General features: G+C 42.3%; 1 protein-coding gene across 13 annotated transcripts in view; it reads left to right on the top strand.

Annotated features, from left to right (window-relative positions):
* The window catches only part of mecom (MDS1 and EVI1 complex locus), a 97890-nt gene that overhangs the window by 59715 nt on the left and 21648 nt on the right, over nucleotides 1-16527 (top strand). Inside the window, exon 2 of one of the 13 annotated variants that reach the window (XM_061280494.1) lies at nucleotides 12560-12796. The exons of 11 other annotated variants lie outside the window; for them this stretch is intronic. Coding sequence is in view for 1 of the 2 variants with exons in the window: in XM_061280490.1 (XP_061136474.1) it covers nucleotides 13025-13132 (108 nt within the window). In the remaining variant the exon portion in view is untranslated. Of the gene's footprint in view, nucleotides 1-12559; nucleotides 12797-12929; nucleotides 13133-16527 lie in introns of those variants that run through there. One more of the 13 variants, XM_061280490.1, reaches the window with a different exon arrangement.

Consider the following 16527-nt stretch of genomic DNA (forward strand, 5'->3'; position numbering starts at 1 on the left):
TGAAGCGGGCCGCACTGTAAAAAAAAAAATAGGCAATTACATTCATATTTTAGAAGGGATATTAATTCAGCAAGTGTTGAATAATTTAATTTGCTCTCTGTCCCATACTCCTAATACAATTTACTTTCATATCAAAACAGATTTACCCCAATTCATTCTTTGTGTTGCCGTTAGTGCAATCTTACTGTCTGCTATAGTCCGTTGGTCTATGTTTTTTGTTTGTCTGCTTGTACCATTCAAAAATGGCTAAAATCGCTTCATTAAATGTATCTCTCCTCATTTTTCTATTTACTTGTAGGATAAGTACGCTTGTAAGTCAAATTTTGTCTCGGAAAACAAAACAAAATTCAAGTGACAGTAAAAGTAGTGTGCAAAACTTGAAGTCAACGTACCACTGTAATTCCAAATGGTTCATATACTTTTTCTTGCAACTGTATATGTCTTCTTTTTTTTTTTTCTTTCGATGAGCGGGATGCCACAATGACCGTCTTGTTGGTTTCCTTTGAGGACGCTGACATTTAGATTGGCTCACTGTCAGTATTTGGGGTTAGTTACTCGGAATTCTTCCTGGCATCGGAAACAGAGGTCGGGCTTGAGCACACTGTGGCATGTCGGGCGGGATCCTTTCGGCTTTGCAGACGGCAGCTTGGCTTAGCGCCGCTCACGCGCTGGCAAAAAAAGACATGAGCCGTGCTCATCAGGGGCAACACTGGTACTGTTCTTGAAAGAAAAAAAAATGCATATTGTTGTTACTCGTAAAGATCCCTGACCTTAATGTAAGCATTTACAGAAGATAAACTGAGTGCCACTCAAACCCACCAAGCTTGTGTAAAGAAGCTGCGGTGACCATTATCAGTTTGTGACAATAGACGCTGTCTCTGTACAATAGCCAAAGTATTCAATGTCTCATGTTTTCTTATTTTCACACTGTCCTTTAAAGCTTCCCTCTATTCTAGCGCTTGCTTGTCTCTCCCTCTCATCCTCCCACTGTTTTTTGTCTGAAGAAGCTTGTCCCCTGCTGGGATAGAGTGCATGGATGCCAGCCTGAAAGACCCCAGGGGACAGCGCTTTTTGAACCCCTCTTGTCCCCATGGTTTGATGCAGTGCATCTCTCTGTTGTGGGTTGTCTTTGTCCGGCACAGTGGGAGGTCCATTACTTCACACCAATCCAGCTACATCTTTGGCTCGGCCACTTTCGCTGTCCTTAAAACTCATTGCAAAAAAATTTGGTTACAATGAAACTGGGAGTATGTCATAGATAGAATAGGTAGAATAGGTAGAATAGGTAGAATAGATAGATAGATAGATAGATAGATAGATAGATAGATAGATAGATAGATAGATAGATAGATAGATAGATAGATAGATAGATAGATAGATAGATAGATAGATAGATAGATAGATAGATAGATAGATAGATAGATAGATAGATAGATAGATAGATAGATAGATAGATAGATAGATAGATAGATAGATAGATAGATAGATAGATAGATAGATAGATAGATAGATAGATAGATAGATAGATAGATAGATAGATAGATAGATAGATAGATAGATAGATAGATAGATAGATAGATAGATAGATAGATAGATAGATAGATAGATAGATAGATAGATAGATAGATAGATAGATAGATAGATAGATAGATAGATAGATAGATAGATAGATAGATAGATAGATAGATAGATAGATAGATAGATAGTTTGGATCTTTGTTCGGGTCAAAGGGCCCAATTATTGACGGACAAGGGTCAAACAGGGATTGCCTTTCTTGAGGGTCTTTTTACTTCACTACTCCATCACAATTTCACAAACTGATGTCTCTATTGGGGTCGAGGGTCAAGGATGAGTTGTAGCCAATCCCACCGACGACGGTGTACGTATTGGGCAGCCAATCACAGGGCCACTTGAAGGCCACGTACCTGGCCTCGTACCTGGCCTAACCTGAATGTCGGCCTTTTATCTTGTTACCTATCCCTGTCGCAAGTTGTGACAATTACAGTAATTATAATTATGTGATGATGATTTTTATGGGAACACAGATTAGGCTGATCACCACCGCCCGTCTATTTTGATTCTATGTGAAGTTCTGTCTCTTTATTTCTTACCGATTCATAGCATTTGTGGGTTTCCCCATGTGACCACTGACAAACCTTTACGGTAAAGAGGTTGAGAAGCTGAAAGGATGTGTATGTGTGAAAGAGACAGAGAGAACACCCAGATATTCGTGCCCTCCTCGTCTGAATACATTAATTCATTTACCACTTCGTGGCTGCCAAACTCAAATATTTACTTCTGTAGATATTTAATATTTATGATGTTAAAAGCAAATATTGGCTTGAGGATTGAGTGACACGGAGAGGTCAAACTCTGGGCTTGGCCAAAGGGGGCAAAAGGGAATGTTAGCGTGCGTGCGCGTCAGTATCTGCGTACACTTCCTGAGAGAGGCAATCCACATCACAGAGGTGGCGCACACTTCTCTGTTTGCTCAGAAACACACAAATATGACACAGTTTAGCAAATAATTTAAATGAATTTGTCTATTATACATTCATGAGTTTAAATCTCGACTCGAAAAGACAGCTGTGTTGATGAAAGGGTGTTCAAATGTGGATGGATTCGCTCTTTGACTTTATGTGTATGATGCAGGATTGTATGCACGCACTCATCGACATCTTTACAAGTATGTACGTGCTTTGGAATATACATTCCAGGAAGTTGATCCATTGGCGGGAACAGTTTTACGGGTTGGATCAGCTCAGATAAGATCCTGTTTCCTTCGGACAGATCTCCCTCACCCGCGATTCCGGCTCAAGAGCTCCATGACTAAATGGGGCATACCTAATCTCTTTTGAACTGACACCCAATAGAAGCACCCCTAAATGGTAATATCAAGTTTGCTTGACAAGATCTACTTTCAGATAAGGTTGCATGCAGCTTTTGTGAGAAAATAGCAGTTTGCATTGATGAGATTTAGAGAGTTGGACAAGATGACCTGAGTTAACCTGTGAGTTTTATAGAAAACAGTTCACATATACATCGGTTAACATGATAAATTGGCATCCGCAGGTCGAGCAAACTTTTAGAGATCCGCAGATTCCATTCAAGCAACTACTTTGTCGACTTAGTCATTCCCAACACAAAGCAATCAGCTATTTCTTATCTCCACCCAGTTCTCCCTTTTATCATTTCTACCTTATGATATATAGTTCTTGTTGCCTTTCCTTCCTTCCTTGCAGGTGTGTGCAATGCATACAAACCGATGAATGTCACTGATCCATTTGTTCTCTTTTGGATATGAACGGAAGAAGAAAAAAAACTTTTCGTGAGAAAGTGATAACTAGACTTTCAATGAATAAAATGCAAAAGATGAAAGAATAAATAGACAAATAAAAAAATAAATATGCTATAGATTGAGCACAATTGAATATAATTTGGTTAATTAAAAATATAAAACAAAGTGGAAAGTTTAAAGGACCTTAGATTGATCCCTGTGGAACACCCATGTTTATCATACACAGAGCTTACATAAATTATGTTTTTCAAATCCTTTATTCAAATAATATTACAGCAATGACAATGAGCAAACATATCAAAAAGGCACTGACTTTTTTATCCCCAAAATTTGGGTGACTACAATTTACATATCCCATGTTTCCATGTCTTACACCTAAGGAATTTTTAGTACAGAAATCTGTCTACTGGTCATTTTTGAATGAGAACAAAGAGTAATAAATGTACTAGACTCCAAATAGACTCCTAACACGTATTATCAGAATTTGTAAATTACCTTTTGTAACCGCAAATGTGAACTCATTTTGTGATAATTAGTAAACAAAAATGTATGTTGTCAAGGCAAAAAGGCCAAGGCCATGTTCATTGTAGCGGGGTGAAATTAAATGCCTGTGTGGGAATGAGTGGCCTGGGACAGCTGGCAACACTCCCTCTCTTCTTTTGTCGACTGAAACCATTTGATGCCATTGAAACAAAGCAAGACCGAATGAATGCGAGAGCAGAGGTGATTGCTAGTGTGAAGGTGCAGAGCAGCGTGATGCAATGTGAGATAGCAGCTGGCTCTGTGTGAGTGTCTACTTGTGCATGCTTGTGTGTACAAATGACTAAATTCCCTTTAATCGCATCAGATAGCCAGCCTATTATACATCTCTCTTTCAAAAGCTCTCACTCATCCCACACCCGGTTGTCCATCCGTCCGTCCTTTCATTTTGACAGAAAGTCTAGTAGGAGGAGGTGGTGGTATGAGGTCGAAGATGTTTTGAAGCGGTTGACAAGTCCACACCTGTGAGTGCAAAGCAGTTTGAAACCTTATCTTTTCTGCTTTTGTGCGTGACCCTTTTCTTCGCTACTGGATATGAACAAATTGAGCATTATGTTTCGGCAGAGGCCATGGGGACCGTGGGGAAGGAAGTCGGCAATCCCTAACTCTGCGCAGCGGTAGCCTGAGCCAGCCAATGAGGAGTGATTCCATGTGTAAGAGTGCTTCCGTCTCACGGACAGTGCTAATGAAGTGTGTGTACTTTTTTGTTTGACAGGCCCCTCGTACAAGGTTAAGTGCTCTTAGAGACACAACAGCATGCCCGTGCACCTCTTTTCAGAATATATGTAAGGTTAAGATCACAAGCTAAGTTAGAAATGGACAAATTAGCATGGACTAGGTCTCTTCAGGGAAGTGGACACAGATTCCTTCTTGTACCGTATTTTCCGGACTATTTACACAAGCTTTTGAACGCTGCGGCTTATAGTCCAGTGCGTCTTATCTATGGATTTTTCATGATTTTTATGATATCATATGATTTGTGGACATTCTTTTATATATGGAAATGAAACATTAACACACCTGCGGCTTATAGTCCAGTGCGACTTACATATGAACCACTCTGTCGTCTCAGCTGAAGCGAGATACAGAGGTGTGTGTGTCTTGTAGGAAGCGCGTGGGGGAAATGGATTAGCCTGTGTGGGAATATCAGAAGAGACAGATAGCCTTGTTTCCATGCATCCTATTAGGAAGACTCCTGTTTCCAATTATAACTGGCTGTAATGATAACACAATGTGACCAGCAAGACAATGGGTATGACTACTAAATACTCGTTTAGTGCCGGAATGGTGGTTAGGCGGCGCGATGAGGCTAAAAAAATGAACTCCAGCAGCAAAGTAGTAAATGATGAGAGAACGGGAAGGACTTTGCGGCTGTGGATACTTTTCCCAAGGACTTTCACACACTGTCATGGATAAAGACAAACATGGACAAGCCAAGATAACAAATGCATGACTCCAAATTAAGGTTTATACACAAATAACAGTAATAAATCAAGTTACCTCGCTGTTTTCTTATCGCAAATATGCATTACTTTTATTAGCACGACTGCCAAAGTTCTCATTGTGTTTCTTCACGGGGGTAGGAGAAGCTACTGAGAAACGTCCAAATTTGCAAACCTATTTTACTTGCACTCCACACGCCATCCATCTTGCTCACCTCAGCGTGACCTAAACACGCGGACAGTGAATTCACTGTGTTTTCTGGACATGCGTCGAATGTATGGAGGCTCCAAACCAAACTTCAGCCATGCCAGGCCTGAAGAGGAAGGAGGAGCCTCTTTGTTGAGGAAATCATCACAAAATTCAAATAACAGGGCCGTCCTGCCTGGGGCTCACTGTCAACCCAGTGATCGATGATGGACGTCTCAGATGCCTGCACCGATTGACCACCGGTGAACAAAGAGGGGCAAATATAGAGACACAAGAGGGGGTCATCCGTATCACGAAAGCAGACGGCTTGACCAAGTGATGGAAGAAGATGAAGAAACCCTCAGGTTGTTGATTGTTCATCTCTGATTTGAAAAGCAGACATGTCTTACTGTTTGATTTCGTCCAAAAATTGCCTATATTTAGACAGTACGACGTTTTAGTGATTGCAGCTCCCACAGCTGTGGCCACAGGAATTCAGCCCTGCCTCTTTCCACTCGTCTCCATCGCTCAGGCTATCTCTCATTCAGGTCTTCTCTCCCTGGTAGCCCCCCTACTCTCCCCTCAAGGCAATGGTTTGATTCATCTGGGAAACAGAGTGGCCTCGTGTTTAACAAGACAATCACTCACCCCCTTCCTTGTACAAGCATCGAGGTGCTTCTCCTGTTTCATAATGATGCTTTGTTCGGAGTTTGTTGTGACTTTGTGTGTCAAGTTTGAAGAAACTTGAAATTTGGCCTGACTTTTGAGTGAAATGATTCCAATGTCAGACATCTGAAATTCTTGACTTCCATTTTATTCTGGAATCAAAAAAGATCCATTGGACATACCATCAATTTAAATGCATCTTTGTGTCTGACTTTATTTTCTCTCAAGTGCCGCTTTAGGAACTTGAGCTTTAATTGTTCTCTCGAGGGTTGACATCTGCTTTACTCAGCATGTTCAATTCAAAAGTTTCAATCAGGTGTCTTCGTGCCAGGAACCACCCAGAGACCGTTTCCCTCCCAGGTCGTCAAATAAGTGATGTTCTCTTGCGGCTAATCTGTCCTCTCTCTTGCATCTTTAAGAGACGCAGAGGGATTTCTGTATAAACTTTGACGACAATATGAAATACTCCAAGCATGACTTCGAAATTATTGGAAACAGGAATGAATAAATGGAGGTAGCTGGAATTTACTTTGCACAGATGTCTTAGTCTATGTGGAGTTTATGTTTTACTGTCAAGTCATTTTTCTCAGAAGTCCAGACAGAGCCAATTAATAGGCAGGAAATGAGTCAGGTCCCCGCTGCATGTGAGGTGGATGTCTAGAGGAAATGACCATCTGAGGAAGAGGAATGACTGATCTGGGAGTGTGTGTATGCATACATGATCCTCTCCCAGTATGATCTATTTCCCTCTGAAATGTGATATACATTTATTTAATCGTGAATAATGAAGCATTTTATGACTCCGACTTAGGTGAGTCAGAAAAATCTAGTTTGCCTGCAAGACTCATCAGGTCCGGATAGAATAATTTGTCCTTTTCAGACAGTTATTTCTTTTGAGTGTTTTTTCCGTGTGGATGAAAAAACTAACAATTCTTGTGTGAGATAGATTGAAGGAAAAATCCTTGGGATGTACTTCTCGTTTAATAGGAGCGACTCTGGAAATATGACCTGTTTTTTGTTTTTGCAGTTTTTAGATTCTATTCCTATTGTTTTGTAAATTCGTGTTCTCTCATTGACATCTCACATTTTCAACAGCAAGTCAAGTGCTTAAAGTTTGTCGTTTTTTTGTTTTATTTCTAATGATGGTCTCATCATTCGGTCTACTGCTAAAAAACAAAAAGACCTCACTCCAATGGGCAGGCTACAACACTGAAGGGGGAGGGGGGGGAGCAACCTTGCTTGTTGGACACTCTTACCATCACTCCTAGAGTACTTTATAGGCGGGTCGAAGTAGTTAACTAGTGGCAGGCGTTCGAACGGGTTGCGCTGCAACTTCAAACAAGACAACATTATGGCTGTGCACGCTCACAGGATATTGCACTGTAAGGCCACTGGATGGGATTGCATTACAGAGAGGAGGCTTTGTATCAAGCCCATTAGAGCCCTAAACCAATCCTAATGAAGCTGTTTCCTTTACAAACTGAATGGCTCAAGGGAAACTGCCTCTAGATTTTAATAAGCCCTCCACCAATCCCTGCTAATACGCTGGCTTTAAAAAAAAAAAAAATAATAGAAGTCGTGAGCAGGCGACTAGTGGTCCCGCGCAGTACCTCCCTTGGAAAAGTTAATTACGCATGATTAATGGAGCGTTTTCCTTGCAATGATATCTGTGACAGCACAAAGCTGTCGTAAGGCTTGTCAGGCCCAATTCGAGCTGAATAAGTATTTATGTGATCGCATGTGATGGGGCTCCTCTCAGCAGCACCAGCCCTCATCAATCAAGCCCTGCTGCACGCAGTAGTGGGAAATTGGTCTATCAGCGTAGCTGCCTCGCTCCCCTCACCCCACCCCAAAACCACCACCACCACCTCAGCCGCCTCCCTCCCTCCCCATTCAATCAGGCCCGGGGCTACAATGCTTCTTTAGCTCTTACTTCTGACCAACGCAGAGGTCACGGGGGGAAAGTGGGAGCCAGAGCCGAACCCATCCATTACAGCTCTTGTTTCTCTCAGTGGCAGCCGGACGGCGGGATTCTATTAAGAGCTTCGTCTATTCAGCACTGAGATTACACCAGGGCCCTCGGTCAGGACACACCTCACCACCAGCCTCCGAGCCGTCGCCAAACCCTATACCTAGTCCGGGGGCCATAGGAACTCACCCCCATCCTACTTTTTTTTTCTTCCCCCCCAACAGCAGTTGTGTTTTTCTACAGCCTACAACAGGGGTGGGCAAACTTTTTGACTCGCGGGCCGAACTGGGTTCTAAATTTGGACCGGAGGGCCGGACCAGGAGCAGATGGACGTAGGCGTTGTGTGAAGTCATATAAGCGACCTGTAAAGGTCATTGCATAAAAGATCTTGGCCTTTAGTAGGTAGTAAAGCATGGATATTCCAAACAAGTTTTTTGAAAACAAATGCATTTATTAACAGCATTAAAAAAAAAAAAAATCACTAAAAAACTGCTATCAGTGATTCTCATAAAATACGACACTGTTATTATGAATAACAATCTCCATCACTTCAATGCCTGCAGGTCAGATTAATGAAAGATGTTTATCTCATGAGATCACATCAAACGGCAAACATTCTGACCAAATATATCATCTTGAAGAATCGGTGAAAGCATACATCCAAATAAACTAATCAAAACAGCAACACGGTGAGGGGTATCTGAAAATCAGAGCAGAGTTTTAACTCGCAAACACCTGGTAACAGAGGTGAGGAAACGGGAAACACTTGCTTAAAGTAAGCCTTAAGAACTTTACAGGTTAAGATTAGTCGCAAATAGGTGGTGCATCAATGTCCTTGAGCATCCTGCATTGTTTGAAAATGAGAATGGTCGCTAGTTTCAATCCCTGCTATGTGTACAAATCATATTCAAAATGCATTTTTTTACAATAAACTTGAGAGCCTCCCGTTCATTTTCAGTGGGAACAGTGTTGTTGGTGTCCCTTTTTTGCTAGTGCGTCATAGTCTGGAGTAAAATTTGTTGTGGCAATTCTTAGGCGAGATCCGAGGTGTTGGTCCGTTTACCTTGATCTGTGACGGGTTGATGTTGATGTGGCTGAACGTCACGTCGCGTACGTCGAGCCAAATTGGCCACTCTTTTTTAAACACTCGGCACTCCTTTTTTTCGGGCCACTCATTTTAATGGAAGGATTCCAGGGGAAGGTTTGTGGGTGGCTTTAGCGCAAAACTGCATCTGAAAGCTCAGCGCGCGAATTATAAGAATGCTGTCGTCAAAGCCCACGCTCTAAATTCGGGACTGATACGAATAGAGCGAGAGTGCGCCAAGTCCGTACTACTGAGTACGTACACGCACTTGTGAGTGTGCACCGAGCTTTCTGACACGGCTTCCGGTAGTAAATGCGCAGGCGAGCGCTTCGCCATCTACTGGGAAAACGCAGTCATTGCAGGCAAAATGACAAAAAAAAAAAAAGTTTAATAATACAATTTGTTCAGGGTTGGCGGGCCGGATTAAACGGTCCCGTGGGCCGGATGTGGCCCGCGGGCCGTAGTTTGCCCACCCCTGGCCTACAACCTACAGAGAGCAAAAGACAGGACAAGGAGCCTGGAGAGGAATGAAAGCGGACAGTTCAACCTGAACCTGATCTCGTTGGGGATGTGGACACCCTCTCGGTCTGCTCGCCTGCACATTGAACCTATGTCACACTGACACACTGCCAAGTGGAATTAACACTCACATGCACTAAAGAAAATCTTCCTCTCAAAGTGAAGATGAAATGCTTCAGCAATGGTGCAAAGTGATGCAGACCATCTCTACTTTTATAAACACAATTCTACGGGTAACATCTCAGTCACGACTTTGCTGCAATTACGCAATAAACATGTCCGGGCGCCACATCAAACTGTCACTCCGTTGAGGTTTAAGAAGCTCGTTTGTCTTTAGCATGCCAGGAAGGACTCTTCATATGCACAATCACGCAAGAGTGAGAATAGAGGGGAGTGCTGCCAGGGTCGTGGCCCCGCTTGGACAGATGGGGGTAGGGGGGTGGGTCTTCCCGTCAAGGAGGAGGAGAGAGACAGGGCTTCTGTCAAACAAAGAAATTTAAGACACTTCCTTCTATCAGGATGTCCACTTTGTGTACATACTCTCTTGAGCTTGGTTATGAACAACCCTTCGGACGTATAAACAAAGTGCAAGAAAGGCATTTATCAGGCATAGGGTGTGAAGAAGGTGGAATGTTGTCGACTTCGTGTAGACCCTGTTGTCACATGATTGTGTGAGGAAAAAAATTTAATGAGAATGAGAAACAGTCTCTGTTTAGAACATAGTTGTCAAACTGAAGGCCCGGGGGCCAGATATGGTGTGCCACATCATCATTTTATGTGGCCCGCAAAGACAAATTTTGCACCGACTTTGTGTCATTACTAAAATTGTCTTCAATTTAAAAAAAGTAGAGATATTGCTTGCAATTTATATTACCATTCGTCTTTTTAAAGTATTTGAACGGTTTTTACTAGTCTCTGATTTCAAAACTAGTTTTTCATCAGTTTGTTTTGTTATTTTGAAGACGTTGACAATCCTAATGGCGAGTTTGACACTCCAAAACAATAGGTTTTAGGTCAGAGGTCATAATCTGTGTTCCGGTTTATTCCATAAGTGCTAGATGAGGTTGAAGTCAGGGTTCTCTGGCGCTTCCATACAACATTTTTTTATTGACATTGCTTTGTGGACTGGAGTACAGTCATGTTGGAATAGAAGAGGACCTGCCCCAAATTATTGCCATTGAGTTTGAATCGAATTAAAAATATCGGAAGATGCTAAGTATGTCAAACTTGGAGAGTCTAGACCAGGGGTGGGCAAACTACGGCCCGCGGGCCACATCCGGCCCACGGGACCGTTTAATCCGGCCCGCCAACCCTGAACAAATTGTATTATTAAACTTTTATTTTTTTTGTCATTTTGCCTGCAATGACTGCGTTTCCCCAGTAGATGGCGAAGGGCTCGCCTGCGCATTTACTACCGGAAGCCGTGTCAGAAAGCTCGGTGCACACTCACAAGTGCGTGTACGTACTCAGTAGTACGGACTTGGCGCACTCTCGCTCTATTCGTATCAGTCCCGAATTTAGAGCGTGGGCTTTGACGACAGCGTTCTTATAATTCGCGCGCTGAGCTTTCAGATGCAGTTTTGCGCTAAAGCCACCCACAAACCTTCCCCTGGAATCCTTCCATTAAAATGAGTGGCCCGAAAAAAAGAAGTGAGTGCCGAGTGTTTAAAAAAGAGTGGCCGATTTGGCTCGACGTACGCGACGTGACGTTCAGCCACATCAACATCAACCCGTCACAGATCAAGGTAAACGGACCAACACCTCGGATCTCGCCTAAGAATTGCCACAACAAATTTTACTCCAGACTATGACGCACTAGCAAAAAAGGGACACCAACAACACTGTTCCCACTGAAAATGAACGGGAGGCTCTCAAGTTTATTGTAAAAAAAATGCATTTTGAATATGATTTGTACACATAGCAGGGATTGAAACTAGCGACCATTCTCATTTTCAAACAATGCAGGATGCTCAAGGACATTGATGCACCACCTATTTGCGACTAATCTTAACCTGTAAAGTTCTTAAGGCTTACTTTAAGGAGGTGTTTCCCGTTTCCTCACCTCTGTTACCAGGTGTTTGCGAGTTAAAACTCTGCTCTGATTTTCAGATACCCCTCACCGTGTTGCTGTTTTGATTACTTTATTTGGATGTATGCTTTCACCGATTCTTCAAGATGATATATTTGGTCAGAATGTTTGCCGTTTGATGTGATCTCATAAGATAAACATCTTTCATTAATCTGACCTGCAGGCACTGAAGTGATGGAGATTGTTATTCATAATAACAGTGTCGTATTTTATGAGAATCACTGATAGCAGTTTTTTAGTGAATTATTATTTTTTTTTAATGCTGTTAATAAATGCATTTGTTTTCAAAAAACTTGTTTGGAATATCCATGCTTTACTACCTACTAAAGGCCAAGATCTTCTATGCAATGACCTTTACAGGTCGCTTATATGACTTCACACAACGCCTACGTCCATCTGCTCCTGGTCCGGCCCTCCGGTCCAAATTTAGAACCCAGTTCGGCCCGCGAGTCAAAAAGTTTGCCCACCCCTGGTCTAGACTCTAGCCCAATCGTTGAAATTAATTGAGTATGAAACATCCCTTTTTAAGCCCTGAAGGTCAAAAGTCAAAGGTTTCAGGTACCAATGACAACTCTTCAGATTAGATGTTAGGGGTGGGTCAGCAAATGAGGGTCACCCTTGCGGTGTTTTTGTTGTCCACTTTGGAATTTTCAGCTTTAACGCCAGTTAACGGGATCGGAATGCTTCTTCGGGGGCAGCGTAATCAGCGCCAACTTCCTCCGATTCAGAAACCATAAGCTTCGCTCTCCGCCTCTTTTGTTTCAGCTGAGCAGTGCTGACAGCAAAGAGGAAGCAGCCATCTGATGGTCAGAGATGATGAACTAGGATAAACACCACATCCAGACACAGAGAGAAACAAGTTGAACAAACTCAGATAGGACTAATGTGTCCTATTGTTGACGTGCGCGCGTGCCATCCGTGCTCCCATATCTCTAGTCAAACACTCCTCAGTGAGAGTTTGTAGTTGCCGCTCTGTCGGGTCTGTCATCTCCAGCTGCAAGCGTGAGTCTTTTTGTCTTTGTTAAATGTTGTGTGACAATGAGATTTTCCAAAGTGCCATCTAGATAAAGAAGTGCACAGAGAGGGAGGGGAGGGGGGGTCGTTCGGATAAGACATGAGATGGTCTGGTCATAGTCCAGCGGCTGTTCATTGGTGCCTCAGCAGCAGTTCAGATATATCTCCAAAGAACACACACACACTCCATCATTGTTGTCTTCACACACACATGCAATGGCACCAACTCATCATACTATACACACACAGGTCCATTCCATCACCACGACTCCGGATCCTCCATCGATCCTCTCGGCTCACCGGCCCCACAGCAGACACCTGCAGGTGATTGATCCCCAAATCAGTCTCACACAATGCCAGAGCAGTAAAAACCATAACAACCCATCATAAAAGCTGATTTATCTCCAGCGAGGCCTCAGCCGCACGGTTAGAATATTAACCCAAAAGTGTATAACACCTGAATGATTGGTCTGGAATTGAATAAACCCGACAAGCACTGATGCTCATATCTGATGGGTCTATTACTGAAATGTGGCAGGTGAGATTCCATTACGGAGCCTGTAGAATATCGCTGGCATCGGGCGGAATCCTCGTAACCTGCAATATCAGCACTTTTAAGAGACACCCAAAACGACACGCTTGTTGAATCATTAACGTTGTATGTAAAAGAGACAGTATCATAAATCTGCAGAATTAGGTCATTGACATCAACATTTTTCCACAGAATTGGGTTTTAGCATTAAAAGGATACTCTGGACGTTTTTTCCAACCAAAATAAGATACAATTACATTTTTATTTAATTATTTCACTGGTGATGCCTTATCAGATTAATTTTGAGGGGTGTGGAATTTTTTTCCTCAAACATGATATAGGTTGGCCCATTTCACCTCACAATTTCTCTAGAATAAATTAATTTGCAGAAATCTAAAAAAAAAGAAATCAAGTGGTGCATGCCAAAGGAATGCTGATTACCTCTATTTAAAATGCCATCATCCTCATCTAGGTGACATGTTTATGATCTTAACATGCAATGTAACATGTCACATGTCAAACTCATGATTTATATATTTGGTTGAAGTCATTATAAAAGTTTAGGTCACTTACAAATCATGGTATGAATGAAAAAAATATTTTAGTGTGATGCAGATTGCTTTCATTCTTTCAAAAAAAAAGGTTGCGACATCACGTGTTCTTGTAAGACAGACGTTGTTCCGAGTGTTTGAGTGTTAGTCACACGTTCAAGGTGCTCAGCATTGCTTGGGGTTGAATTTAATTCCAGCCTAACTCGGGGCTGCTTTGATGCTACTGAAAAGCAGCGAAGCCTTTAATGGGTGTCACTCCGTGTCACTATGTTACTGTTGCTGATTTGTTGTTTTCTCAGGTAATTCTGACTTTAATCATCTCACTTACACACCCGAACCGCTGACCTGAGCTGCCAAGCACGACTGGTGCACTTTGGTCTCACATTCTCTCCTTTTTTTCCACTCACATTTTTTTAACACTTTCTCAGGTTACAGCTTTGACCACTTATAAATTTTGAATATACTCATTAATCCCTAATCTTTAGTCTTTCTGCTTCCTTGCTTTAAAAGTTTAGATCACCAAATAAAACTAAACAGTTGCGCTAAAAATATTTATTCGTTCAGCTGTAGGAAATAAATGAAAATACAAATTCATGGTTAATGCCACTTTTACAATAAAACAAATATCATTCCTTCCCATTGGCTTACTTTTTCAAAGATGTATCTTCTTCAAAGTCCTGCTCCACTTAACTGACAAGGAAGTGTTGTCTTTCCGCCGTCACAGTGAGCAAGTCCAACATTTTAACCTGATATCCGCCAACATTAAATATTAGCCTTCCAATTGGACACGCCGCAGGAAAACCAAATTGTCAGAGTACTCCGTCTGACTTTAAACGTTAAACTGGAGATAAAGGTAATGAATGTGTGACACGTGCTCTCGCTTGATCTGAAGTGGCGTGTTCAATTCCATCACGCTTTACCTCCACAGCATATAAAAGCTCTTTTAAAGATGATATCTATGAGCGTTTTAGAGCCAATTTGTTCACCCTGCGGCGAACGGCAACATGCTCTAATTACCTCCCCCCCCTCCAGCCTGAGCCCCCCAACCGGGCTGAGCAGGGCTGTTTAGGTTTCCAGTCCATTGTGTAATGGCCTATGTAAAAAAAATGATTTGTCCATGCTGCAAAATTATAAAGGTTTTTTTCTAGAGCTCCTGTCAGTCATCATTTTTCACACCTCTTGTCTTTTTATCTGACTGAATTGTCTGTCTATAAAGAAACAAGAGCCATATGGTTTATTTCACCTAATGGCTCCGTCGAATGTGAATGTTGCCTTTATTTAATTGACAAAAACAAATATGTCTGACCCCCTTGCCCGAGTACTAAACTGATGTTTAAATGTAATGATAAGGAAATGGACACGTTAGTCCATAGACGCTCGCACGGAGCTGTCAAAGGCAAAACAAACAATGTGAACACAAAATATCCAGGTGCTAATTCAGCAAACATGTCAGTCCTTTTTCTGGCAGGCCAGAGAATTTGTCAGAAAATCATCCCTACTCGCTCTTTCTGCCGGAATGCCTGACTGACCCCCGGCAAATGAAAATAATCCACAGTAATTAGAAGTGGGCCGGTCTGGTCCTGAGAGCCCCCGGGAGGCCGGGTAAACATGGCGGAGGGGCCAGTGGAAGGGGAAGGGGGTGAACTGACCTTGTCCACATAAAGCAGTGATTTATGAAGTGCAGGGCACAGCAGCAGGGCTTCTGTCTTCTTCTGCAGAACCAAATTACTGAGGTGGAGATTAACACACTGCTCACGACAGGCCTACTTCCAGGCCTTGCAATTTTTGCTGTTTACATTTTCCCCTTTCATTTCCTCCACGCTGTTTCAATGGTAATTGGTATGGACCGTATGGACATGGGATTATTCCAATATAATCTTAGGTGATCTGGGGATTTTTAGGTAAAATTGATGTGTCTGTCTTGAGCTTTTCATCACATCTCCGGGAGGTCTTCCCGATGAATGGCAAACTATTTGAGAGATTTGTCGACTTTCTGTCTTTTTCCCAGTGCCCTCCTATGATGGAATGTGCTACGCGGGGCTTCACAATATCTCCATGTGGCCCCTCACCTGCAGCGTGAAGCTGTCTGCATGGCTGGAGTCAGTTTGCAACCCACACGGGACCCCCCCCCCCCCCCTGTCCCCCTCCTCCTTCTGTCCCATTATGAATTACAAGGGGCCAGAACCCAGCAGCAAACTCCAAATCTCCTGCATCCAAAAAAAACATAAAGCTGTACCTCAGCTCGATTATAAAAAAAAAAAAGACATTTTAATCGTAAAGTTTGTCTGCATGTTGGAATATATATATTTTTTTTACCCATGACTGAACGTAAAACAAACAAGAAAGCCGCAAGAAAATTCCACGTTGTTTTAAAGCCTCAGCACTAAACATGATTTGAACACTTAAGAGATCAAAATAGGGATGAAAATACCGTGTTGAATAATCAGAAGGAATTTAGCCTGAAGCTTGCATGTGTTGCGTTTGTAATATGTTGATAAACAGCTCACCACAAAGGCGTCAAATAATTCAGATAAAGCCGATCTAATTTATCTAAGCACTTGACAATCGTTTTTATAGCACAAATAAATGCAAATTACACCAATGCGTCGCAAATCTTCCCCGGGTTTGTTAACACT

Source organism: Syngnathus typhle, linkage group LG6 (genome assembly GCF_033458585.1).
Source record: "Syngnathus typhle isolate RoL2023-S1 ecotype Sweden linkage group LG6, RoL_Styp_1.0, whole genome shotgun sequence".
Taxonomy (NCBI): domain Eukaryota; kingdom Metazoa; phylum Chordata; class Actinopteri; order Syngnathiformes; family Syngnathidae; genus Syngnathus; species Syngnathus typhle.